At 42.8% G+C, this 27,937-nt stretch overlaps 1 protein-coding gene and 1 long non-coding RNA gene across 4 annotated transcripts in view; one reads left to right on the top strand and one right to left on the bottom strand.

The window, feature by feature from the left end:
• Positions 1-71: 71 nt before the first annotated feature.
• LOC138192039 (uncharacterized) lies at positions 72-8,344 on the bottom strand. The gene is made up of 3 exons (XR_011177768.1): positions 8,217-8,344; positions 902-1,034; positions 72-408 (listed from the first exon to the last, which is right to left on the bottom strand). It is a non-coding gene; the product is annotated as an uncharacterized lncRNA (long non-coding RNA).
• Positions 8,345-8,670: 326 nt separating this feature from the next.
• LOC138194127 (glutamate receptor ionotropic, NMDA 2D) overlaps positions 8,671-27,937 on the top strand; it is a 52,303-nt gene continuing 33,036 nt past the window's right edge. Inside the window, exons 1-4 of one of the 3 annotated variants that reach the window (XM_069142610.1) lie at positions 8,671-9,007; positions 25,394-25,638; positions 25,957-26,163; positions 27,216-27,482. In XM_069142610.1, coding sequence (XP_068998711.1) covers positions 25,468-25,638; positions 25,957-26,163; positions 27,216-27,482 — 645 coding nt within the window. In that variant the 5' untranslated portion in view covers positions 8,671-9,007; positions 25,394-25,467. Of the gene's footprint in view, positions 9,008-10,268; positions 10,304-25,298; positions 25,639-25,956; positions 26,164-27,215; positions 27,483-27,937 lie in introns of those variants that run through there. The other 2 variants (XM_069142608.1, XM_069142609.1) reach the window with 2 other exon arrangements.

Below are 27,937 nucleotides of genomic sequence, written 5' to 3'. Positions count from 1 at the left end.
GCCAAGGTTAGAGGTTCTCCCGTGTTCCCCCTGAGCGTGTGAAGGATGGACCCCCCCCCACCCCCCCCACCCCGCCCGGGCCTGGATTAGCGGTGGCTTGGTGGAAGGCACAGAGCCGATACGCTGCAGCTTCTTTTTTTTTTTTATCTCATGGCAGGGTGAAAGGTAAGGCTTTGAGTAAGATTTAAGATGATGAATTCAGCAGTCTGTGAGGATAAGGTTTGACTGGTTTATGAGCTCCGTGTTGTACAGTTATGAAGTGTGGTAAGTAGCAGCATCTCTCTGTGAGTGGGTCCAGAATCCTCTGGCTCTCCCTTCTCTCCACTATCACGACAAGCCCGCTGGACGCCTCTGATCTCTTTTTGGTCCAATCATCAAAAACCTGAAGTATTTAGGTCAGACTTTAGCCTAGCAAAGGGAGAGACAAGAGGAGAGAAATAACAGTGAGAAAAAGAGAAAGTACACATTCCATTATTGTCCTCTGTTCAGTGAGGGTCTCAAATGCCGGCAGATGCAACCGCAAGGCAGACAAAAGACAGGCTAGTTGTTATGCTAAGATCTTTGTGTGTTGTGATGTGTAGTGTGTGTTTTACGCGGTGTGAGTGGGGGGTCGTTGTATGCATGTTTGTGTGGCTGGTTTCTCTGTGTTAAGATGTAAGATTAGTCTTAATCTCCTTGTAGTTGAGTATCAAGCTGATGCTAAGACATTGATTGGACCAGCTCCTTAATTGATACCACTGGAGGACCGCCCGCCAGGGGGAATTTGGTTCCTGTGAGTGTGTGTGTGTGTGTGTATGTGTGTGTGTGTGTGTGTGTGTGTGTGTGTGTGTGTGTGTGTGTGGTTCACTTCTAGAAGCTAGAAGTGAATCCCCCTGTGACCTGGATGAAACAGAGCGCTCACTTATCCTTATCGAATCCCAATCTTGAAACACGCGTGCACGCCAGTGAGGAAGATGAGGTCTTATCCGACATCGTTAGGGGCTCCAGACAGCGTTCCTGGACTCGCCAATCAGTACAGCACCCTGACATGATAGCTTGGCACAAGACAAGGTACAACTGCCATCATTAATTCCTCCAAACACACTCACATACATATATGTATACACTTCTCTGAACATATGTCCTAACACACACACAGGCCTTTTGCTCCTGTAATCAAGTGCTGAGACTCCAATTATAAAAAGGAATAATTCATTTGCAGCTTTTCTCCATATTCATGAGCTCAGAAATATAGACTGAATTCCATAGATCCCATACGTTATTATATGCATGTTTCCAGATAAATTATTGATGTTATTTGAAATTGGTCAGTGTTTTTAAATGTCATCATTAATCTAAACAAGGAGCAACAGCGCCGGCTCATATCCACAGAGGAGAGTGAAAATGTGTTTTTGTCTCTGCAGAGCTTGCGTGTGTGTGAAGAAAGAGATAAAAGATCCAGATCTATTCTATGGCTTGCATTATTCCTTTGTGTATTTGTGAGTCGGAGAGAGGCAGAGCAAGGGTGGGAGAGGAATGGAGGGTGAAGGGAGGAGAGTCCTTATGTGCATTGGAGGCAGCCAGAAGCTAGTGTGTATCTAAAGGCGTTCAGAGCAGGGATGATCAGACGGTGTGAGCCCAACGCATTCATCAGGGCTCTCCACAGGGACAGAAGTTGAGGCACGCCACAGAGACGAATAAAAATGCTGCGGACCGAAAAAGAAATGAAATAATTTATTCCAGGAATGGAGTGGAGGGGATTTGGAGACAAGTGTGTGGAAGGGGAAGGGCAGAGGAATGGATTAAGGCTGCGTTCAGTGTGTGCGTGAGATAGTGGCTAGCACTGTGGCCCTGGACTTTTTCCTATTCCACACACTGCCACAGAAAGGAAATTCAATTGCCACTTTCCCTCACTTTCTGCCTGGTGTGTGAGAGCGGGAGGAAAAGGGAATGAGAGATAGACCCAGTGACTGAATGCAAAGTAAATGCACACACATTGTGTAGTATGCAAGGTGGAGGAATTTACAGAAAGTTGAAAAGGCGTCTGTCGCTCCTTTCAAATCATTGCTGTGCTTTGTGGGCCCTTCACACTGCTATACCAAACCCTTTACCCTCCTTCTGTCTCCATCTCATCTAACCAGCTCCCCACCATATACTGCCTTGCTCCATGTCAAAGCTTTATGTCCTTAATGTTAATACCACATAGTCCAGCCAGGCTCAGACAGTCATCCTGGTGGCTTTAAGGCCCGTACTCTTCTGCAAAAGAAATCAAATTTAGTGGGTTTTCAAAAGGCTGTTGAATGTAGTGCTGCGAGGAAATTTCAGTATATTCCCCGCGGCTCCAAGTCTGTTTGTTTAACGTCATCCATGCCCGATGGAGAACTTGCCAGTCACATTGAGCAAAAAACAACAGAACTACAATTTTTTTTCTCAAAAAAAGTGACATAAGATGCATTGGTAAACAAGGCAACGGGAATATTTTAACAGTCAACCAGCTCTCAAAAACTGCGATAAGGAAAGCAAAAGAAAAACAAAAATGTCATTTGGCCGGTATGAACATGCCAAATTCAACTTCAGGTAGAGTATACTGACAGTCTGGCACCGCTCCTCTGAGACACTAGAAGCCTTCTCACCACACCTCAGTCTCTCACCGCTTGTGGTCAGCTTCTGTCTTTGATATACAGTATGTCTTTTCTCTCTTTTTTTAGTTAGACATGACGAAAGCATTCCTCAAATAGCCTGACTCTGTTCATATGAAACTTATCAAGGATCTCCTTTTCTTACAATCAACCCACAGTCAATACAATTTACGACACTTTCAAGCAGTCTTAGTTAAACGTAAATCACTTGTATTTGCTTTTGTGTCTGCAGGTGGTGATATTAAGGTTTGGTATTATTTAGTGAAGATTTGATCCCATGGTTAATACATACAACCCTTAATATTCTAAAGATAAATACAATAAATTTTGCTTCAAAACATTCATCATTTGGGACATCTAGTGGATTAAAAATGTTTTGTCCAATCCCTGTTTCTCAGGACTTTCCCTTCTTTTCTCTCCTGTTGTTTCTTTACAAAACCAGATTCCTTTCCTGGGAAACGTAGCCTCCAATTTACAAAAACAACAATTAAGTGTCTTACCGAGCCAGAAAGATCACGTCATGTCATGTATGAACATACACCTTTGTCTCTTATGTTTGTGGGAAAGAGTCTTAAAAATCATTTTGCTAAATTTATTCTGTTGGCTGTTAAAGCTACAGGCTGGCCATGTTTGTTCATAACTTGTCTGCATAGTACATAAAAACAAAGCTGTTAAGCAGCTGACTTACAAGCCACAGATGTCCCACCAACACATGAATCCAAGAGAGTTGTATTAAGATGTGGTACTTGAGTAAAAGTATCAGCACACTGTAAAAATACTCCATTGCAGGTCCTGCATTGAAAATACCAACAGTATAATAGGATAATGTACTTATAGTATTTTAACTAGAAATATTCAGTGCATAAAAATCTAGAAATTAAAAAAAAGAAAACACACACACAAAAAAAAAAGATTCAAAGAAAAAGCAGCAAGTCCTCTCAGTTCAGAAACTGGAACTATGCATGCATTCTTTGACCAAAACGGACTTTTATGAATGATCAAAATCAATAAATATTCTGTCAATCAATTACACTCGACAAAAATATAAACACAACACTTTTGTTTTTTCTTATGAGAACATAAGTGCTGCGTTTTATTTTTGTTGACTGTAGTTGACTAATCCTCATTTATAGATACTGCTTGGAAGTTGAATTCATAAAAAAAAGTCTTACCAACAAATTCTCACATTAGAGAGGCGAGAAACAGAGAGCATATATTTCAAAAAAATGAATAAAACAGAAATAATTCATATTTACAGATATTTTTCTGTTCATTAGTTATTCATTTGAGAGATCAACAGCTTTGAATAACTATATTTATTTATTCTATTTTTTTCAATTACTCTAACAAAGTACTCATTGTATGTGCAGTGCTAGGTTGCACTTAACTTGACTATTTCCATATTATGACACTTTATAATTATATTCATCTGTATTCTATTGCAAACCAACAGGGGAAGCAGGATCATATGTAGATATCATGCTTTGTTGTTAATTACCCAACACTAAACAAAGCAGTTGATATTATCTCCACAATGACCAACAAAAGCAGTAAAATGCTGCTTAAATGGATAATGATCCAGTATACACTACATTAGTTTTGTATGAGTGGATTCTTTTTTTTTTGCTTTTATCTATAAGAGCAGTTGGTATGAACTTTGTGAATATAAGAAACATGAATCGATTTCAAGTTTGTTCTCTACACTAAGATTAGGATCCTACAGTAACATAAAATACAATTGTATGAAACTTAAATGTGTAATTTTCAGTATCAAATTTAACACTTCATACTTAAAATAATAAAAAAAACTTTGCTTATAAATCTTTTACGTATGCAGTATTTTAGAGTATTTTTAATACTGTGGTATTATGACTCAAATACTTCCTCCACCACAAGTTGTATGTAGAATAATTTAACACGGGGTCGACAATACCGAAATGCAATTCCACCTGTGCTTCTGTGCATCTGTGTACATGGTATATGTGTATTTGTATATGTGTGTGTGTGTGTGTTTGCAAGAGAGAGAGAGAGAAATAGAGAGAAAACCTTATTGTTTGATTGTTAGCTCAGAGCTAAACAGATGCGTAAATAGAGATAGGACAGCCTAGTCACATCAGATTATACCAAACAACAAAAATCAAACTGTCTCTCACACTCACTCCCTCACTCTCCCCCACACAAACACACACACGTTCTCACAGACAGTCTTTGGAACTGGGGAAACAGACGACAGCAACGCAATGTGCCTCAGTTGTATGTCCAATCTTTATTAATCACAATAGGAGAACATGCTCCAACACCGCGACTATCATGTAAATGTGCCCATAATGTTGGTCTTTGTATGCTACAGAAGCATGCCGACACACTCTGAGGAGTAAATACAGTGATGACGCATGCCATCACATGCCTCATAAACCCTAATGTCACCACTCCAATATCTCCATATAGGCCTTCGGCAAAACAGAAAGCCCACCAGAGAGACAGGAGGGAAGAGAGGCACACACGAGTGAGTTGTGATGATGAATTGATTGATTAATGCAAATGAAGATGAATGCATGTGGCAAATACAGATAACAAGAGCAATATGAAGAGTACAGCAGCTGTATCACCTATTCCACGTAGCAGAAAATATGAAGCCGATGTGTATCAAGCCTATTAATACTCCAGCAGTAACTGTGAATGCACCACTAAACCAGACACGGCTCCATTATCACAAATAGTATGGCCCAGCAACAGCAGCCACAAGTCTCTCTATTCCATCTGGGGCCTGATCACTGGGCTGAGACAAACAGATCAGCTTCATCGCCTTACATCCTAACCTTTATTGCCATATGGACTGATTCTTAAAACTGACCAGAGATCAGTGTACAGGCAGAGTAATGAGCAGTTCTTAATTGAGTGAGCGCAGCATCATTTCATCACAAAACATCCGGAGTGGAAAGTGTGGAAGACAGTGGTGGAAGAAGTGCCTCAGTAAAAGTACCAGTGTAAAAATACTGCATCACAAGTCAAAGTCCTGCAGAAAAACCCCACTGAGGTGAAAGTACATAAATATCAACAGAAAAATGGAGCTGATGTATTAAAGTAGAAGTACTGGTTTGACCCCTCTGACTTGATACTGAAGTATCAGTGTGTAAGCAACAGGTTACTGTTGTAGCTGCTGCAGGTGGAGCTGGTTTAAATTATTTCATATCCCGTTTTAAATATATTATGGAGTCAGCAGATAAATCCGAGGGGTCATTAAATGATTACTGGGAGAGAAAAGAAGAAAAGACAAAGTTCTGATCCACAAATCTGTTTTCAGGTTTTGGGCTTTTTCTCTAATCTTCAATTTTTGGTGAGGTATTGGATCAATTGAAACAGGTGTTAAGAGGGGAGAAATAAGTATTCGGTCGAGCTGTTAAACATTCCTAGACACCTGAAAGGCGACCCCGACTACACAATGCTTTTTCTAAGACGTCAGAGGACAAAAAGGTGGGTAACTACGCGTTTAATCTTTAATGATGTGTTGTTTTTTTGAAAGCTGTTTATGTTATCTCAGCCCAGTATCATGCCGACACGTCAAGTACAACCGCATGCCGACGAAGGGGTGGCCTTGTTGAAGCCGTTAAAAGTAGACACATCTCAAATGACACACATCATGACAAACATCATCTGACTGATGTAATTTGACAAGTACAGAAGTGCCAGAGTCCATGTAGTGAGGTAGTTTGTGGGAGGTTTGATGGATAAAACGCAGGACTTTCACTCCGGAGACCCACTTTTTTTTTTTTTTTTCTTTGTGAAAAAGCGATGTCGATTTTTTTTTTCAAAGAAATCTGTTTGGTACCCTCACCACACGTTTATTTTGCCTAGACCTAACCGTGTGTTTTTTCACGCCTCGGCGAGGTAAAACTATGACATTGAAACACTTTGTGTGAAGTGGACCGCTGAGTGTATTACAAATTTTGGCATGGCACCAGGCTGATTACATAATGTGTCAAATCTTCATCATGAGAGTAGCTAAAGCTGTCAAATAAATGTAGTGGAGCAGAAAGAACAATATTTAAGTATAAAGTAGCATCAAATGGAAATACTTGGGTAAAAGTACGTCAGGATTGTACTGAGGTAAAGTACTCAGGCTAAAACACACTGCAGGTAAAAGAGGAACTGCAACTGTTTTTATTCTTCAGCTTTTTTTGTTGTGAGGACTCGATGCCTTTTTCTGTTCCATTCTGCATCATCTTAATGAACTTTTGTTTTTAGTTTTGGACTTTTCAGTATGACACAAATAGTCACCAATGGATTTACAACATAATGATGACTTTCTTCGCTATTTTCTTACATTTAATTGTAAAATAATTAATCAGTCAATAATCAGAGTAAGTGGTCATTAGTTGCTGCCTTGTCTGCAACTGCTTGTCCATGTTAGTGTGACTGTGTGCATGTGTCTTGACCGTTTCTTAGTTTTACCAGTAAAACACCAGCAAACAAATAAAAGGGTCACCTGCACCACAATATCATTTTCTAGTTTATCTCTTGTGACATTTAGCGATGCAGATAGTTGGTTATATTTGCATATGTTTTGTCTGAGATTCATGTCACCCTGTCTGTAGTTGTTATATTTTTCTAATGACGTTTTAGTCTGAATAAAAACATGACAGCTTGTTTTGTGGCTTTTTCGGTGACATTTTTTCGATCTTATTTATTTTATTTTTTTTAATGCTCGAAACACCACAATTGGTTTTCTATTCAGCTCTACTGTATTAGGCATCGCGTGTATCTCTGTGGCAACTTGCAGCGCTTCTCCATAAACTGTTCCTTTAAAAGTGACATTATAAAAGCAATACCTCCAACAAAATGTATTTAGCGTAATTTGCATGCCCACATGCCTGAGTGATGATGACTGTGTGATGCAGGTTCCTGAGGACAGATTGTTCAAAGCCTGATAAAGGGGACACCACCTCCAGCCCTTTGTCTGAGTGTACACACATCTGCACCACTGCAACTTGTGTGTGCGCCTTTAAGTCAATCTCATATTGATGATTGGTCAATTAGATGGAACTGAGGTGTGTGTCCATCATTTACCAACCCTCCAGGGGCAATACACAAATCTATCAATACAATAAGACCTTTGCCCTGCTTGTTTCTGTTGTTATATTTAGACTTACTCTCTCTCCTTCCGTGTTCATATATTTTTTGAAAGAGGAAAGGCTCAGAGGAAGATAACAACACATCCCGAATTCAATGTACTCTGCACCCTCTGCCTCCCTGAGAGACTGGATGAGACAGAATCGTAAACAAAATATAGGCCTGCAGTAATTTATCGTAGCCTATTGTTGCTCTTCAAAAATGGTTATAAAAAAAAAGTTACTTGGATATAAATGTTTAATTTCAGCTCTGAAGCCAAAGCACTGAGTTCACTAACTGAGCTGCAGTGTTGTGATACTACATGTTCCCTCACTCTCTGCCAGCTGCTCACACACATGGTCACTGACATGCTACTGTAGTATAGATTTCTCATTCACATGCACGCACACACGCACGAACGCAAACACACCGGGACGCGCGCTGCAGCAGCTCTCCATGCAAAGACGCACCAGGCAGGGTGACACTCACATGTGGATCCACAGATGCTGGTGTGGCGCCTCCGTTTTGCTTGGGGAAGCAGAAAGAGGCGATAGGAGGCAGGAGAAGGGGAAAAAAAAAAAGGCAGGACGGCGAGGGAGGGATGCAGGGAGGGAGCCGGTGATGGATGGATGGAGGGAGGGGAAATGCGGAGGGACGCAAGAGAGGAGGAGGAGGAGGGGGTGGAGAAAGGGGTGGGGGTGGGGGGGGGGGGGCAATGAGAGGGCTGAGTGGTTCTAGTAAATATTTATATTGCATTATGATACGCGCCACAGTGAAAGAGAGAGAAGGGGAAGGCAGGGAAAGGGGGAGATATAGAGCGTCCATCCCTTTATTAATTTTATTCCGGACCGCTAAGTTTAGCATTCAACACGTGTCGCCAGTGATGGAGAGAGGGAGGGAGGGGGGAGAAAGCGCGAGAGAGAGAGAGAGAGAGGGGGGAGAGAGAGGTTGACGGTTGCTAGGTGACGGGGCGCATATACTGAATTTTAACAAAAGAACAGGGAAAGAGGGAGAGCTGGAGAGAGAGAGAGAGAGAGTGTGTGAGGAGAGGAGAGAGGGAGGGAGAGAGGTAAAGAGAGAGACCCGAGAAATTGAATACATGTAGAACATATATATATTTAGATATATATATATTCACAGCGTGTGCGTCTGTGTGTGTGCGTGTGGCGGCGGCGGCGGCGGTGGGGGGGACACCCGCAAAACGGATACCTCAAAAAGGAAGGATGTGAAAAAGGATGGAGGGACGCAGGAAAAGAGGGGGGACAGGCTGGTGAAAAACAGTAAGTACATTTATTTTAATGATATTTGCAGTGCAGCGGCATTTTTTTTCCGCTGCTTCACTCCGCGCACACAGACTCTGTGCTGCTTGGATTAATAACAGCTCGGGCAGTGAGAGGGTGCTGCGCGTCATTGAGACAGGAATAGGGGGCTCGGGTGTCGGCATCTGTACGGACGCTTGTGATGGAGAGATGGATGGCCGGGGATGGAGAGGTGGAAACGGCCAGCGTACCGGGGCTTTGACCCCTCTGTCATTGCTGCGCCTGGAAACTCACAAGCCTCTCAGTCCCCCGAACGCATATAGGTTCTTTACAGTAGATGGGACAGATCGTGCAACGATACACACTCACACACACAGTTTACCGGCAGTTCAATTATATAGACTAAACCTTTGGGCTGTGATTTTGTCTGCCAGGAATTTTTTTTTTTTTTTATGCATTACTAATAAAGACAGAGTTTGGGTTCCGTTTAAGTCTTTAAACACCGGTGCTGGCTGCCGTTTCCTCCACACTTTGCTGCGGATGTATTAATTGAGGTGATCATATCTGTTGATGCTCATTTTCTCGGGCTGCGTGGTCAGTCTTAGTGCGTGCGTGTGTTTGTGTGTGTGCGTGAGCGCGTCTGCCTGCTCGTCTTATGTAGCCAGCGCTAAACCCGCAAGATTGCCGATCAGTTTTTCCTCTTGATCTATTTATATCCCGATACGCTGAATATTTGGGCGTATGGCAGCACACAGTTATCCCCTCTGTTGCCACCGAGGAATCTTCCCCAACGGGCTGACTTGCCTCAAACACTCTCAGACAGCTGGAACAGGCGTTTTTTTTTTTTTTTTTTCCCAGCTGAGTGAAGGAGTGTGTGTGAGAGGTTTGACTGTATGTAGATTTCTAAATCTACACCCCCTTTGGGTGCCCAAATAACTTTGTTTTTGTCTTGCGGTACTTTGACAGAGGAGACGTGAATAACAGGCACAAACCTCTATCACTACCACTCATGTCAAAGACCAAAAAAAAAAAGGCCTTGGACCATAGAGAGACCACCAAGGGAGAAGATCATGCTGTTGACCTGTAAAATGGAGGGGCACAGTGTTGCTTTTCTTACAAATTTGCTGCAGTGTTTGAGAGTGCAATATCAAATGCATTTGGCCTGCACTGTGATGCCACTGAATGCATTTATCCAGATGGAAACTGTAATTAATGTGTTTGTTTTCTCCATTTCTGTGGGGTGTTTGGTGTCTCTCCTCGCTCCCTCAGCTGAATTCTCAAGCTGATATCCATTTCAATCAGCTCCTTCACCCACAGGTGACGTGCTCTGTTCATTTTATCTCTTCCCCTCACAAGCACTGAGAAATTTACGCACAGGCGTACTGCAGCACTGTACTGCATGTACTGCTGCCCGTAAAGTGTTGCCTCCAGTGTCAGTGGAGCCCCCCTCTCTGCCGATCTGTCGTACAGTTGCCCTGAGAGATCTGTACTGTACCAGCTGTGAGTAGGGTTAGGCGGGAGGGGAGGGGAGAGAGAGACAGAAGGTGTGGAGGGAGAGAGAGAGAGAGAGAGAAAGTGTGGGGAGGAGGAGGAGGAGGAGGAGGAGGCGGTGGAGGGAAGGCATGAGGGGGGAACCGGGTGAGAGATTGGAAAGGCAGCAGAAGGAAGAGGAGAGTAAGAGAAGGGGTAGCTGGAATTGAATCTCAGAGGGGGACATGGTTGAGAGAAGAGATGAGAGCAATAGAGTCAACATTTGTGTGCTTGTTTTCTCCAACCCCCTGCTCTTCATCAATTTCACCTCATTGATTCTTCGACTTTTGCACAGAAAACCTTCAAGCTTAGCTCAATCCTCCATTCGCTTGTCTCCTTTCTTCTGACAATCCCCCTGCTTCTTCTTGCCTCAATCCTTTCCGTCTTTTCTCTCACCCCTGCAACCTGTGACTTCCTCTGCACGGTTTCCTTTTCCCCTTTTCCCTTTTCTTTCTCCCGCCTCTCCTTTCATCATTTGTTTGATGCAACATTAGTGGATAGTTTCCTCAATCCTTGCCGCCCACCCAAAATCCCTCTCCCACCCTCTCACACGTGGCACCCACTGTTCTTTTTAATACCACTAATTAAGGTAAAGCTCGTTAACATAGAACATCAATTAGTCTTTAACGAGATCAGAGGCTGCTGTTTTGGAGCCGTTACATTCCTCCCCTCTCCCACTGTTCTTCTCTACACTCTTCTCTGGATTGTATTGATAAACGTGTTGCATGTTTTTAACTTCGGCCTGGAGCAGTGCAGCGCTGAATGTAATACATTTGGCTGTCGTGGGATGTTCGGAATCCATTATCTGATTGTAGTTTGCTTTTTTCATGTAAAATTCTTACTAACAGCAACAAATAAATCAAACTCATTAACTTCAAATTTCCTCTGATAACATCTCTGACAAGTGATCATTAAATAAATCCATATAATTTCAGGAAATAATGCCCACCATTGAAATCAGCAGGGGACACAATTTATCAGACTGACTCTTCTCTGCAGCCTAAATTGTTCTAACGTCTAAATTGCACACTACAGTCTTAAGGTTTTTAACGCCTGAACTCACTCTGTATTCGAGCGAAGCAGGCGTTCAGTTAAGCCTTAAAATGAAACTTCTATCAGTCAGTATAACACTGTCTCACACATCTGCATCTGAAAATACAGTTTGAAATACAGTAAATGTTAAACAGTTGACCCTATAAGACTGAAGAATGTACAGTTTATTTCTGTTTAAAATTTCAGCAGGGTAAAAGGTTGTCTGACTGACAAAGCCAGTCATGTTTCAAATGAATTACACCCTTTGGATAAATCTGAGAGTCTCCTGAGGGAGCACCACATGTGTAATGTCATGCAGTTACAGATGAGATGATTAGCTGATTAAGCATCTGATCAAGTAAATAATTAGCAACTGTTTTTCATCAAAATTCTAGCCAATTTTGTGACGGAAAAACACAGAAAAACTTGCCAAATGTTCTCTAGCTCCAGCATTTTCTACTGTCAGGATCTCTACTTTTCTCTACTTTATATCTCTGTTAACTGAATGGTTTGGTGTTTGGATTGTTGGTCAAATGATTTATTATCTGCATCTGCTATTAATTGTTGCTTTCCATACAGTAGAGAATTGTCAGAAACTCTTTAATTTTTTGCACGTTTATACATTTCAAGTTGAAATAATATAAAATTACAGGGATACTGGTGATCTTACATGACTTCTAATATACTTTAATTTAAACAATATCTGCTAGTCAACATGAAGAAAAACACTTTTTTTTTTTTTTTAGTAAAACCAAGGCAGTTGCCTCAAATCTCTGCTGAGTTCTGTCATAGCTGCCAAGCGATCAGTGGCAACTCAAAGTACCTACCACTAATTAGACAAGATAGTAGCATTATGATGTATTTGATTTTGAGAAGTTGCACGAAAAACATTAAGGATCCAGTTGCATTATGAGAGACCAGGAACCTTTTTTCGCTCAGTAGAGTCATTAGGATACTGAATTACAGTAGTACCCAACTGCTGGAGGAAATGCAATTGCAGCTTTCAGTCTTTATAAATTTAGTTATTTAGCATAAAGTATGTTACATTTTTGCAATAATCTATATCAAAACAAAAATGAATATGCTGTAGAAACGTCCTGTAGAAATTACTTTAACATCAGCTGAACTGTATCTTTTCAGTACAGTACCAGCTGCTGTGGTTTGGCAACCCTGAGGTGTTGCCCTCAGCCCAGTTACACCCCGACTCTGGACCAGGACTTGCAAAGATGGTCAAACACATCCTGTGTAGAGGATGAGAGGAAGTCTCATAGCAAACAGGTGGATATAGATAGACAGATGGATAGGCTGGCAGACAGACAGACACACTGATAAACAAAATCACACAGACAGGTATGAATGCACACAACACTGAGGGACAATTTAGCGTGCAGTCCTTGCACACGGTTGTTATCAAACAGGTGTGCACGTACGCACGCACGCACGCACGCACGCACGCACACACACACACACACACACACACACACACACACACACACACACACACACACACACACACACACACACACACACCTGAGCCAAAGCCCTGCGGCTTGTTTTGGGAATACAAGTCTGGAGGCAGCTAGCAGGCACACAGCTTCACATGGCTGCATGCAATACACAGTCACACAAACTCTCCAAAAGTACATTCAGGGAGAGACCCATGGGTATGCAGTCAGACACACACACACACACACACACACACACACACACACACACAGCATGAGCATACCCCAAAATACACACTCAATGAATACTGGCTCACACACACACACACACACACACACACACACACACACACACACACACACACACACACACACACACACACACAGCATGAGCATACCCCAAAATACACACTCAATGAATACTGGCTCACACACACACACACACACACACACACACACACACGCACACACACACACACACACACACACACACACACACACACACACACACACACACACACACACCGATAAGAGAGGACCTTGGTACCTTGCTCATGGGATGCACACTCTTATATACTGTACTGAATATATACATTTGTGTGCACACCACATAGACAAGCACACACTCACACACATGCGCGCTCATACACACAAAGAGGAGCTGAAGATGAAGAAAAGAAATGAAACAGGATGGAGAGATGTGCAGGAATGTTTTGCGTGGTGCAGCGTTTTGCAGCAGTGTGGTGCGGTCCTTCATCATGATGGATGGGGCAGGAAATGACAGCATAAGTGGTTATTAAAAAGAGGAAATGGGAGCATTTATAAAAACTACGTTAGCCTGTGTCTGCGGCCCATGTCGCATGTCATCCCGGGCTGTTGTGTCATGCCTCCTGATCTGTGAGACTTCCCTGCGCTGCATGCGGGGCGAGCTTTGTTAAAACCCGATGTCATTCTCCTCTCAAAGACCCCAGCAGCTGGCATTTATAGCAGGCTTTGTGCTGGGGGTGACTGTGCCGGATTTACTCGTTGCAGGTACCAGGTGCAAAGTTGAACCTGTTTTATTGCCTTATCGCTTTATATAAAAATAGCTTTGCTCTATTTTCTTTCAAGTTCGAATGTGAAATTCCTTCATAAACAGGTGCCAACTGTACAGCTGTTACAAATGCAAATATGCGCGTTTGCACCTGAATGGAATTTGCACAGCGTGTTATTTACAGTATGACACAAAGGGGAGGAAGAGGGAACGTCAGCGCAGAAAGGGAAGAAAGCCTGTGATGAAGATAGTTTGATGTTGCTGGACTTGTTTTAATGTGCTTCATCTCTGCATGTAAATAGCTCCAGCTTCTAAAACTGGCCTTTTGATTCGAGACGGTCTTACAGATCCTCTGCTGGTTATTGACACCGAAAAGAACGAAATGTACAATATGTTCGGATGCAGTCTGACTCAGGGTTGCGATTAATCTGTGCTCAATTCAGTTTGTGAGTTTTCATCATTCAAATTGGATATTTTTTCACCGTGAAGCCTCCTTAAGTCTATCTCCTGAAAGGTGATTAGGAGTGAATGCCCTCTTTTCAATTATGTAATAGCAATTCCAATCTAATTTTTCATGAGCCAAGCGACCCCCACCTTCATCTGGTGCTGATCAGACTCATCAGTTTGATTGTTATGTGATCTGTCCAGTGTTAACTGTGGCCTATCCTCTTTCAGAGGATGCAGCTTTGGGAAATAAAGATACTCATTCACACATTTTGCACCGAGCAGTGATGGGAAATAGAAAGGAGATCAATCGTTGGCACTGGATGCTCTGTGTCATCTATAACCAAATATTTAGTCAGCTGTTTATAGCAGCTCACATCACAGAGCTGTCCGCGGTTGTGTTACTTTGTGAGGATGAATGACTTTTTTGTAAATACATAGATGTGTGCATAAGCATTCATGTTGCATCTTGCTAATACATGTTGTTGGCCTTTTGTATGATTTCAGAGTTTATAATGTTGAGACGTCACTCGTGTGTTGGTGTACTACTAATGCTTTAGTCATGCCATATTGATAGAGTGGGAAAGTGGGTAAACCTCGAGTTATTCCAATATATTCCGAGATATTTAATCACATCAGATGAATCACTAAAGCCAAAATATTTTTTGTGGTATACATAGGACTGTCATGACCATGAAATTACAGTTGGCAATTAACTGTTGCACAAATAATTGAAATTAATGATTTCATTGCCGTTTCTGTTTTTATCCCACTATTATCATCTCAGCCTAATCATAGAGCCATTTATTAGCATCAACCATTGGACATGTAAAAATACATAGCACCATTGACTGCATCTTATTTGCTGCAAATTTTAAAAGTAATTTCTCTTATCAGACTCTCGTGGTGTTTGGCTTTACAAGTAAATCCATGATGTTAATGTCAATAGATGCTTATCGAAATGTGGTTGGTTGATTATTAGAAGTTAAGCACCTCAAGGTAAACAATTGGTGGCACTCTTGTACCATTAATATCACAGCAGAAGGGGGCACAACAAGATGATGTCTCTAAAAAAAAAAAGAAGCTGAAATCAAACCTCAAATAGCGTAAAATGACGTGGAAATAGAGCTGAACATATGATGCTTCTGTTAGTTTCATCCATCTGTTTCTATACAGATGAATGGAAACTTTCCTAACGATTATGCAAAATGATTGCGGCCATCTGAAATAATTGTGACAGGCCAGGTTATACACAGATTTGGCGCTTCGTTGACATGTAAATAAGATGCTCATTTTTAATAATCTGAATCAATTAGTAACATATGTTTCTATTTAGATGTAACTGTCGGTGATTATGGTTTTACAGTCATTTTGCCACTTGTGTTGTTCTTTTATCCAAACAACAAATTCTGTCTATCAGAAATGTCAGATATCTCATTACATGAAGCATTTTTTCATCTTTGCTCCTCCTAATAATGTTGCCTACAAACTACCAAAAAAGAGCTGTGGCCATCTCAGACAACTCGGACTACTGAACACCTCTCTGATGAGAGACTGCAGCTTTATGTCGACATTTGATAAACAGGAGAAAAACACATTTTATACGTATCTGTTGCTGTGAAACAAATATCACACGATTAGTGAGCTCTTAGATTTGACTATGTGAAGACTACACAGTGGGATTCTGACATTCTTCACTAACCTCACACTACCTCTTATGCTTGAGAATCATTTTTGGCTCCACAGAAAAACATTCACTGGGCTCAATCCTGAAAATTCCTCTCCCCCGTCGGGCTTCTGTCTGCTTGGGAGCACATTTCCTGAGCCAAAGTGATCCACCAACGTTTATAGGATAGGCTGACAGAAGTGTTTCTAACACCTTTGGTTATGAGCGGGGGCAGAGCCAGATGTGCTGTGAACGCAGCTCAAACCTGCACCCAACATTGTTGTGTAGCGTTGGAATTTAAGCAGACAGAATCCGACTTGACTTCAGCAACATGTGGCATCTTCTACTGAATGTGACTAGCTTAATGTTTTTCTCGCTTAAAATTTTCTTTGTGTATCTGTGTAAGTGTGACAGACGAGCCTTACACATTCATCCGTATGTGTAAAGTGTCTAAATGCACACCTGCTTGCGTGACTGTGTTTGCATGCACCTGCCTGTGTGTGACCTTGTATAAAGGTGCAGTAGTTATCAGTGAAAGTTTCCCACACCGGTTTAATCTGTTTATCCTCAGAATAAGATTGTGAATCATTACTATGCAGAGCTAGGTGCTTTTTTCTGCTGAGAGTCTCGAGTAGCTTCCCAGTTCGTAGTTGTTACAGAATGTTTCACCTCACAGGTCCTGAAGGGCTGCAGTGTTGGCTGCTTTTCATCTTGCTCTTTTAATTAGTGACTGATTTAGATCTGGCTAGGTGATCCCAGTGTCTGGCCAATCAATGAGGGAATTAATGGAAGCTGTGGTGCAAGCAGAGCAACAGTGTGGCTTTGCGACTACTGGCTCAGGTTGGAATGGGAAAGTAATCCATTTAATGCTATTGTTAAAAAACAGAGTATTTGTTCTGTGCCTTAACTTGATTCCCCTAAACTCTGAATATTCCGCGGCTTATTTCTACCGCCTCATAGCATCTGCTGAGAATCTTTCATCCAATTTGTTCCTGATTTCAATCTCAATGCTTGTTAAAAAAAAAAAAAAAAAAAAACAGCCAAGCATTTCATTCAGGAGTGTACAGTATGTTATGTAAATGCACAGCAGGAATGCATTTTTATTCTTCAATGATTGAGGTGCATTGATAGCGCTCTGATAGTGAAGCTTTTTTTTCCCTGCAAAACACAAAGCCCTCAGAGTTTCATGATGCCTGTAAAAGGTTGAGCAGTGAGAAATGATTCCTTTTAAAAGAAAAACATAATAAGATAATCCCCCAGGCCCTACGTTATGAGGACCTCTTTGCAGAGGATTGGTGAAAAAAAAAAAGCAACTACAGAAAACAATTTATATGTACATTACAACCAGTAAATTATGTGATATCAGAGTCAAAGTAGGAACAGAGGGGCAGTCCAGAGAGCAGCGCTCGCAGTCCTCTGCTCCCCGTTGTATTAGATGTCAGGTGTCGAGGTGGAAAAATGAAATATTCCTGCTCCTTGGCCAGCCTTAAAGTAAGCACTTATATTAAACAGGATTGGCAGTAGGCATACAAACTATACAGTCTCTTTACAAAGCAATTTTTATTCATTCAAATCAAGTTAAGTAGAGGCCAGTTAGGCTTATTGAAATAATGTCCCGTACTCTGCTATATGAATTCCGGATCCAAGATCCCCAGACACTGGCCTTTCCACATGAAAGCATATGACCTTACTGATATTTATGTCTGAACACCCATGAGGGTAGTAAACCATTTGTAGCTGATGTTTTCTGAATGGATGTGTTTGTGTGCGAGTGTGAGGGAGAGAAGATAAAATAGAGACAGTGCTGAAATATATCGGTGCATCATTCATACACAAATTGATTTTGTTTATGCAGTATGTATAACTCAAAGCGTAGCATGTGTGAGCTTGCAATGTCCTGAGGATTAAGTGAATGACAGGGAGTTGAAAGATAACACACATACACACACACAGAGTTGTGTTTTCATCACTTCAGAGGACATAACATTGACATATATTCATTTCCTGCAGACACACTGTGACCCTAAAGATAACTACTACTTGCTAAACCATAACTCTTAATCTAAGCCTTAAGGCTGGGAGATTCATGATATTACGGCTTGCTTTTTGTCCCCAAAAGACAGTATTCAATATGACAGTTTATAGACTTATTTCTGTAGGACTGAGCACTGAACTTCGATACTTTTATGGCATCGACTGAATTTCTTAGACACTTTCTTGTATTAGAAAATGTCTTGTCATTCGGTACCAACTTTCTATACCTAGACTACATCCATACTCACTAGGTTTTCATTTTAAAACAACTTTTGCTACATTTTGGTAACAGTAAATCTAATCAGCCTCAGTTTGCCACAGCATTTACCGTATGGAGCTTCTCCTTACGGAGCCTGTCAACGTAAATATAAACCCTCGATTTCAACTGAAATAAATTTTACTCGTATTCTTTTTAAACACATTTTTGGCCACATACCTGTCTGAGTTCTGTGCGCTGCAGTAACGTTAGGCTTCTCCACGTGCAGCAAGCTAACAAGCATCTACTGAGAACACATGAGATGTTTAGTGAACATTGTACTGTCTCGTGATAGCTTTCATTTGAGAAGTTTATGGGACATCGTTGTACCCACAGAAAATAAACTGGATTACACTCTCCCACTCTAACTGCATGAAAATGAAGGATTTGTTGTGTAAAATGTGTCATTTAATTTTATGAAATTGGTATCGATAAAAATACAAAAATAAAGTGAAAGTGTCGGTAGCAGTACCAATATCCAAATTCTTTTAACGATACCCAGCCCTATTAATTTCCCCATAACCTAACTAATACAAGTACACACCCATTAACACACACATACAGAGTAAAAACATTCAACATGCTTAGGCTTTACTACAAAGAAAACTGAAACATGTGACAGGCCTTTAATTTCATCAGGTGATTTTTTTTTTTTTTCTCTTGTGTTACTTCAGTTCATTTTTAAGCATTACTTTAATTACTAGGCACGTGCAGGGTTATAATAAAGTAAAAATTAAACACATTCTCCACTTATGTAATTATACACTCTAGGCTGCATGTTGTGAGTTCAGATGAGATGTGGATAATATCAAATATTTCAGTGGTAATCATCCGTAATGGATGTGATTCCCAGTCACTGCTTTTTGTGTGGTGTGCTATAAACCACAGTTGGTGAGGTAAAGACATTTTACTTTTTGTTAAAAAATGAGGTCAGAGAATTGTTAGTGCAATACTGTGGCAGGGTACGGGGTCAGCTTCATCTCATTTCCATCAATCCATAGAGGCAAGAAAGACAAGGAGTGTCCTCCCACTCAAGTAATGAAAGTTATCCCCTAAATGTACAAAAGTGAATTCCAATTAATTGACACTGTCTCTTGGCAGATGAGTTTAATCCGAACCCATAAAACAAAATACATGTTGAATTCAAGGCAAGATACTCTGAACCGCAGAGTGAGGCGCATGTTGTACGAGCATGTGGAAATTAAAGGGGCTCGAAAATGTCAGTATATAACACCGTTTTGCTGTGAAAAAACATCAAAGTGCGATGTCAAGGTGACTGTTTCATTTTGTTCTCGCAAAAGGTTAAAAAAAATGAAAAGGACACATGGAGACTACCTGCTTGAAACAAATGTTTGACATGAAGAACCAGCTGAGATTTTAACTACTCCTCCCCAATAACATTAGAAATTGTGTAGATAATTTCATATATGATATGCAAGTATTTTTATCGCCTGTGGTGGTATATACAATAGAAGGAAGGCCGTGAGGTGCCATCGTGTTGTTTTATTTTAACTTTCTATTTATTTGTTAAACAGGCACATCTTCTGATATCTTTTTGCCTTTCTGCTTTTGGTCTTAAATTTGTAAATCACAATTTATTTCCCAACCTCTGTCGCAGCTAGCCCCTTGAATTTAACTGATCCACATAAAAAAATTGTGGCACGATAGAAGCAACCAGCTCTAATCTGGTTATCAGCCTGTGGCATGTGTAATTTGAAAATGTTGTGTCGCATTTCCCTGTGAGGACCTGGTGTCACAAGGGTTTTATGGATGGCTCCATCGTTTGTCATTTGAATGGCTTATGATAGCCACAGCTATCAAGTCTTAGGGAGGCAGCAGTGGCAGCAGCAGTCGGCTTTACTACTGCTGTTTACAGCCATGCAGTGGAAACACACACTGTACTGTATGCCCTGCTGCTGCACGCTGCGCTGCTCGCCGATCACTCTGCACACTATGCACAATGGGAACAAGAGCCGCTCGCCTGCCTGGTGGCTCTTCTACTCGACAGGGATCAAAGAGAGAAAGAGAGCGATAGGGAGAGAGAGAGAGAGAAATGAGAGAGAGGAAGCAAGTTAAGGAGGGAGGGGAGGAAGTAGAGAGTGAAAGAAGTGCAGGACAAAGACCTGTGTGGAGGGAAAGAATGGGGGAGGGCTGGAGGAAAACATGCGAGGAGTTATGGAAGCAGAGTTAGTGAAAGTGAGACGCTGCAGAGTGAGCTGATAGAGTGACTGAATGAATGAATGGATGAGAGGATGAATGAACAAGTAAAACACAAATGGAAGTGACTTACTGAGACAGACTGAGTGAGAGAGTGTGTCTGCAAGCGTGCCCGTGTGTGAGAGTGTGTGTGTGTGTGTGTGTGTGTGTGTGTTGAGTGTGTGAGCGGTTGGATGAGTGGATGAACAAGTGCAGCAGGACACAGAGAGAGAGAGAGTGAGATTGGGAAAAGGGAGAATGGGAGGGAGAGAGGATCTGTTCCGTCAGAGAGGACACACTCCAGTAGCTGTGATTGAAGTATGGGCCAATTAACACGAGGAGCATTGAGCTCCAGCTGCACTCTTCTCTTCATTCCTCCACTTCTACACACTGCCATATTACCCCACACAACACACACATTGATACGCTCACATATATGCACACTGTAGGAGCCACACTGCGCTGGCACTTTATCTTATCTTTTAGTATAGCTCTGGACCAAAGAAAAGTATACAGGCTACATATAGCCGTTTTTTCGAGCACACTGTGGTGTTCAATGTGGACAAATGAAAAAGAGATAAATTAAGACTTTGTCTTTTTAACTGAGGCACTTACAGTGAGACGCTGCAATTTCTTCTAATAGCATACAGTAGACTGTATATCAGACTGCATGCATTTCAGATGTTTTGTGTTGGCTGTGGAAAACGGCCAAGGCTGATTCACTGCTGCTCGTGCCATAGGCAGCAGGGAGCAGGTCCATTACTCTGCATGACAGCATGGAATGAAGCAGCAGAGCCTGGATGTGGGCTAAACACAACTCTGAGCACCGCACTTCCGCTACTCCACACTCTAGACTCCGCAGACTCCTTCCCCGGTCACATTTCCCTAGCAGATCCGATGCAGCACGAGCCCTGGCACACCGCCTCCATCGGAGTTCAGTGTAAAAGGGGCTCATAGAACCGTGGAAGCCAGCAACAGACTGACTCCTACCCGAGCGATTCCCTCCTCTCCCGGGACTCACTCTTGCACAGCCACCGCAGGCGCTCGCTGCAGCTTGAGCATGTACAGAAAAGGGGGAGGAAGTGATGTGAAGCTCTAAAACATTGTGATTGTTTCCCTGCCATCACACTGACACAGAGAATCGATTTCATTTTGTGTTTAGAGGTTATACAAGTTCTCGGTCTCTTTGGTGGTTGCAGGAACAATACAGGCCCCGTTGTTTCCGTCTATAGAGGGACATACCTTCAAAGTAGTTGATTTACCTTTAGTGACACAGGGCTGCAAACCTGTTTTAATATTTCTCAGACCGGTAAAATAGTTCTTGCATAAGCTGCACATACACTAGTCATTAATTCTCCTACATAATAATTTGGATACACTGTGAGCACATTATGCAGTGTAAATCAAATGTTTAAGCAGAGATAAGATAGGATGTGTTTTGATTGTGAAGCAGTGGCTGGCATATTTTGGAAAGGAAAGAGGAGACTGACTTGCCCGAATGTTTTCTCTCTCATCTTCTTGATTAGCTGTCTCTGTCAGCCTAAGAATTTTGCTGCTCTTAAGTACTCGGTAAATATTCCTGAAGGTGTTTTTAGTTTGCTTCCTACAGTCACTGGCATGTACGCTGGCTTCTGTGGTGCAGTAAATGCCACTTTCTTTGTTTAAAGAGCCAAACTAAACAGGCTCAGCAGAAAAATAATTATACTGTACATACAGTAAGCTGCTTATTACAGTGATGGACAAATTGAGAGATCAACACAGCACAATACAAATTGTTTTTCGTGGAAGTGCTGATATAATGATTTAGACAGCACGTGATGATTGAAGGTATGCGCACCATGGTGGATTCAAAGTTTCAACATCTATAAAACTCATTAAAGAAAGCGCCGTTACTAGATTTGAAAGGTTTTCAAATTTTCCAACTTTGTTTTATTTTTTTCTTTCAAGAGAAGAATACATTATAATATTTATCATACCGGTGAATATTAGCCAAACAAGATCCTGGCAGTTCTCCTAATAAGGCGCATAGGTTCGAGAAATGACTGCTCACACTTCAATACCTGATTCCTTACCTCGAGTCCTGCTCCGGAAAAACAAAAATCTATCCACCTTTTGACTAATTGATCCCAAATAAAACATTGCCTGGGTTGTAGGCAGTCCCTGGCCAAATATATCTGCAGTATACAAGACTGAATTAGAAGAGGCTCCAAAGACCAGAGAGGATCATTTTTAAAGCTGGAAGAGGAAAACAAAATATACAAAAATGCGAACATTTGCATTTTAACAAAAGATTCATTGATGGTGGCAAATCAAATGAAACCGTAATCTCCCACTCCCTCTCTCCCACTCTTCTTCTCCTTGTATGTGTTCAATGCAAGTCCCCCCCTCACTGCACGCTTTTTATGATTCAGTTTGCAGAATTTCACACTTTGGACCACATAATGAACCCTATAGTAAGATATATTTAGACGAGGATTTGATTATAATTTAGTTGTACTTTGCTTTATTTGCAGCATGCCTCAGTGAGACGTCACAGTTGCACGTTTGATAACAGGCAGAGCACACTGCAGGAGAAAGTGGATTCTGTATGTAGTAATACCCCGTTCACACTCCCAGTGGTGGAATGGCACACGCTGGTTGAGCAGTGCAACGTAAACACCTCCTGAGAGTGAAATACAGTGACAGGCCCTAACACTGAATGGCTCAGAGCTCAGCACCGTAGAATACATCTCCACCAAATGATATGATGTGCTCTATTCCTGCAGCTTCGTCTCTGGCTCTCTCATTTTCTCTCTCCCTGTCCTCTTCATTCTACCCTGCCACATCTTCCTTGCCTTAAAAAAGACAAAACAAAACAACAAAGCCCTGTTTTTTTCTCCCGCTCCCCTTCATTATTACTCTCCTTTTCCCTCTCTCCTACTAACAAGTCTGTCTCTCCCTATCTCTCCACACCTCCATCTCTTTTTCTTACCCGTATCCATCCACCTCCCTCATTCGCCCTCTCATTCCACTGCTCTCTCTTCTTTTTTTGTTTTTTTGTTCCCCTTCCCCCCCCCTCTCCACCACCAGGCACACATGCACACAGAGACACACACAGCCCTGTCACTCAAAACAGGTTGTTTGGCACTATATTTGTTTAGGCCAAACACGTATACACATCCCAGTAATCAATATTTCTTTTCCTGTTGCCCTCCCAACATATTTTACTCCTCCTTCAGCCTTCCCACCCGACTTTATCCTCTCTTTTTCCTCTCGTCCCCTACTCCCCCCCCCCCCCCCCCTCCAGCCTTCCTCTCAGTCAGTCCATCAAAATCATATGCCCTGTATTTACAGTAGTTTTCATTCCTATTAATTTCGCAGCTCTCTATTGTGGTCGCTCACTAGCTTTCATTCCACCAGTCACTTTTTTCCCCCATCCACCCCTCTCCTTTTCTTCGCCGCCTTCTCCTCTATCCAAAAGACTGATCAGGGTCAAAGAATCGGTAGACTGTGACACGGAAAGGAGAGTTGAATGAAGACAGAGCGAAAAACATAGAGAGGAGGAAAGAGGGAAATAGAGGCGCAGAGAGGCAGAGTGACTTTAGCGGGAATATTATGTCGGCAGGCCCCTGTTAATCAATGCAATTGTGTTTGGTACCTGAAGCCATGAAAATTGGGAGAAGAGATGGGGTATATGAAAAGACAGAGCACGAGACAGAGAGAGAGCGGGGAGAAAGTGAGAAGGAGATGGAGAAAGGGAGGGAGGGCAGTTGGCACCAGAAGTAAATTGAAAATGATGTGCTCTGTTTTCGTGTGTGTGTGTGTGTGTGTGTGTGTGTGTGTGTGTGTGTGTGTGTGTGTGTGTGTGCGCGCGCGCGGATCACATATTAACCCTGCTATCTCCCAGGTAGTCATTATCTTTCCGTGTGGTTGTTTGTGGGAAAGTGTGCGCGCATGTTTGTGCGCACTGCATTAACCCTCATATCTCTCTATCATTAGGCTGCTCTACGGGCACAGTGCAGCCACCAATTTATCTTGTGAATGTTTTTGTATATTCAAACACTTGCACACGCGTGTGTGTCTGTGTGTGGATGCGGCTGTGTGAGGGCGAGTGTGTTTACAGTGATCTTAATTGTTGTTATCATTCATGCAGCACAATAACCACCTCCACCCCCATCTTTGTCTCTGTCTGCTATTAACTCTCTCTCCCTCTCACCCCCCTTTCCTCTAACAGCCAGTTTCTATTTTTCCTCATATTGTTCCTTCTCAGCCTGCAGCCTAAATAGCACCCATTTCATCTTCTCTGTCTTGCTTTCTTTTCCGTCCCTCCACTGTTTTTACCCTTTCTGCACTCCTCGTCCAGTATTTTCTCCAGCCAACCCTAACTTTTATTTGTTATGCAATCATGCATGTCTGCCATCTCTGATCAGTTTCTGTCTTTCTTTCCCCTTCTCTCTGTCTACGTCTGCCTCGCTCTGTGTCTTCCTTGCTTCCTCCTTCTGCTCTCCTTCTTTATTCTGTCTGATTTGATTTAGTGTCCTCTGTACTGGACATTATTGAAAACACCAGAGTCTAACTTAATCTCTTCTTCTCTCACTTTTCTTCTTCTTCTTCTTCTTCTTCTTCTTCTTCTTCTTCTTCTTCTTCCTCTTCTTCACTTTCTCTTTTTTCCTCCTTGCTGTCTCTCTTTCTTTCAGGCTCCCTCTCTTAGTGCGATATATATCTGCCTCCCCCCCTCGGCAGGTTGCCATGGTCGCCATACCTACTCTCTCTCTCCTATTGGTCCTGGCAGAGTGGGCAGGTCTGGTGGACGCCTCCCCCCACCTCCTGCTCCGGCCGAGCCCGCGGGAGCGTGATGCAGGGGCCATGATGAACTTCAACATCGCCGTGATCCACGCCGGTGCTACAGTGCAGGCGGAGGCGGCGGTGGCGGGGCCTGGTGGAAGGGTGCTCTACCCTGGCTTTGGCCGGGTTTACGGCTCCCTGGGGGAGAGCGTGGTCACCCAGTGGGGCTCTGCTAATGTCATCTGGCTACAGGTTAGATACTGTCTCCTCTAGTGCTCACTCAGCTATACTTGAAGGAAAGGAACAACAATGTTCATCCATTATTCATACACACTCATTATTTGAGCTGAATGGGCAGCACATTGCTGCTGTGTGTAGGCCCTGCTGAATGAGCAGGCGTCTGGCTCTGCTCTTTGACCACGGCTTGCATTGTTAGTCAAACATGTCATGCATACTACACACACCTTCCAGATGAATAACACAAAGTCAAGACACACTGCCCTAGTTGGTCAACTCTATCTCTATTTGTCTCTTTGTTGTCTCTTGTTCATTCCACCCTTCTTATCCCAGGTGAATGACAGTAGTCCGAAGACGGTGCTGTCCCAGCTGTGTGAGCTGCTGGCGGCGCGGCCCCTGCAGGGTCTGGTATATGAAGAGGAGAGGCCCCCTCGCACAGCCTGGGGTCCTTTGGCCCCCATGCTGGAGTTTGTCTCTGCGCAAACAGGACTGCCCATAGTGGCTGTAGGAGGGGGAGCGGGGCTGGGGAGGATGCCACAGGTAGGAGGTGGGAGGTTGGGATTGGGGTGGGAGAGTGAAGAGGAGATGTTTGCAGCTTGTGTGTGTGTGTGTGTGTGTGTGTGTGTGTGTGTGTGTGTGTGTGTGTGTGTGTGTGTGTGTGTGTGTGTGTGTGTGTAAGACAAAGTGAGGAGAGATTCAGAAGAACACAAGAGGTCCGGATATGTGATTGTATATCTCCAAATGTGAGGACTAGCACATGAAATAATGTTATTTAGGTGTATGCTGTATACTGAAGCAGCCTGGATTGGCATGGCTATTAATGGAGTATCAGGAGAGAGCTGCTTTCATTGCCGTAACAACTTACAATGTAGCGCATCCTCTGTGTGAAGAAAAGGTTTGGGGAAGTGCCGGTGGGATGGAGGGGAAGCTGAAGGTCAGGGTCACTGATCTGCAGAAACTCTGCAGTGTTTGATCTGTAAATGGCACCAACTGGGGCTGTCGCTCTGCCTGTGATGTTCCTGGGAGGGAGGCAATGGGCAGACATGGATGTGTATATGAGTGAGTAAGGGCACGCGAGTGTACACTGTACATTTTTGTGTGATGTGATTTTGTATGCTTCAGAGCAAACTAGTGCAACATTTCATCACCAGACAGGGAAAAAGACACAAAAAGCATTGCTTTTGTGTTTACAAATAACTGCTTTAACCATTTACTCTTGAGGAATTAAATTGTAGGACTTTGATGAACTTCCTTTGAAGATGTACCCTCGCCTAGTCCTCCACCCCTCCTACCCTGTGAACAGACACTTTAGAAACACTCCCTTCTGGACGTCATAGGAGAATTCGTGCAACAATCCAAGCTGTTTAGGCCCTGCGGCTGCGCGAATGCTGCTGCTCCATAAAAACTTCAAGCCCCGTGATGCCTCCATGTTGTGCATAAAGATGGGGGCAGACCAGAGCATTGTAGTTCTTTGTAGTGAAAATGTTGTTTGTTACTTCCTCACTGTACTGCAGCTGCAGTTTAGACACACAAGAGAGTGGAATTTACCGTGAGATTTTTAACGACATCTGCTGCTCTCTTCCCCAAATTAGGAATCAGGTTCCATCTTTCTCCAGTTCAGCTCCTCCACTGCACTCCAGTTAGAGGTCATCTTCGAGGTGCTGGAGGAGTACGATTGGACCGCCTTTTCTGTGGTGTCCACACGTCACCATGGTTACCAGGACTTCCTGTCCGTGGTGGAGGGCCTTACGGACGGCTCGTTCATCGGCTGGGAGAAGAAGAGCGTGGTGATCCTGAACGTGACCGACGACCCTGGGGGGGCACGCACGCGCAGGCTGCTCAAGGAGAACGAGGCGCAGGTGAGACAGGGGGGAGGGAGGGGGCAGAGGGGGAGGAAAGGGGAGGAAGTGCTGCGATAATCATTGGGGGCCCCTTTTCTGACAGGTGGCTTCCCAGCTTTTTCCTTCCTTCTTCGTCTCTCCCTCTGTCCCTCCGTATCTCTCTCTCTCCCCTCTCTCCTCTATCCCTCTGTTCTTCTCTTCCCCTCCCATCTGCCTCGGCATAAAGATTTTAACAGTGCAACGAAAACCACGAGTCACTCTGACTGACACAGTGGCTGTCAGGTGGCGTTGTGTATGTTGTGGTGCTGAAGAAATTCAAAATTTAACACACAGTTTTCCCCTTGTTTCCCATTAAGAAACTTGAAGGTTAGAAAAACATCTTATTTGTGAGAGTAGTACACAGTCATCAGATTTTCTATTTTGCACTTAATGACCAATTCATGATTGCAATCAATATTCCAATCAATTGGAAA

This window comes from Embiotoca jacksoni, unplaced genomic scaffold, assembly GCF_022577435.1.
Source record: "Embiotoca jacksoni isolate LCO1_2020_lvr unplaced genomic scaffold, fEmbJac1.0.p SCAF_11, whole genome shotgun sequence".
Taxonomy (NCBI): Eukaryota; Metazoa; Chordata; class Actinopteri; family Embiotocidae; genus Embiotoca; species Embiotoca jacksoni.
The sequence above is the reverse complement of the archived record's forward strand: the minus strand, read 5'-3'. Positions and strand labels throughout refer to the sequence as shown.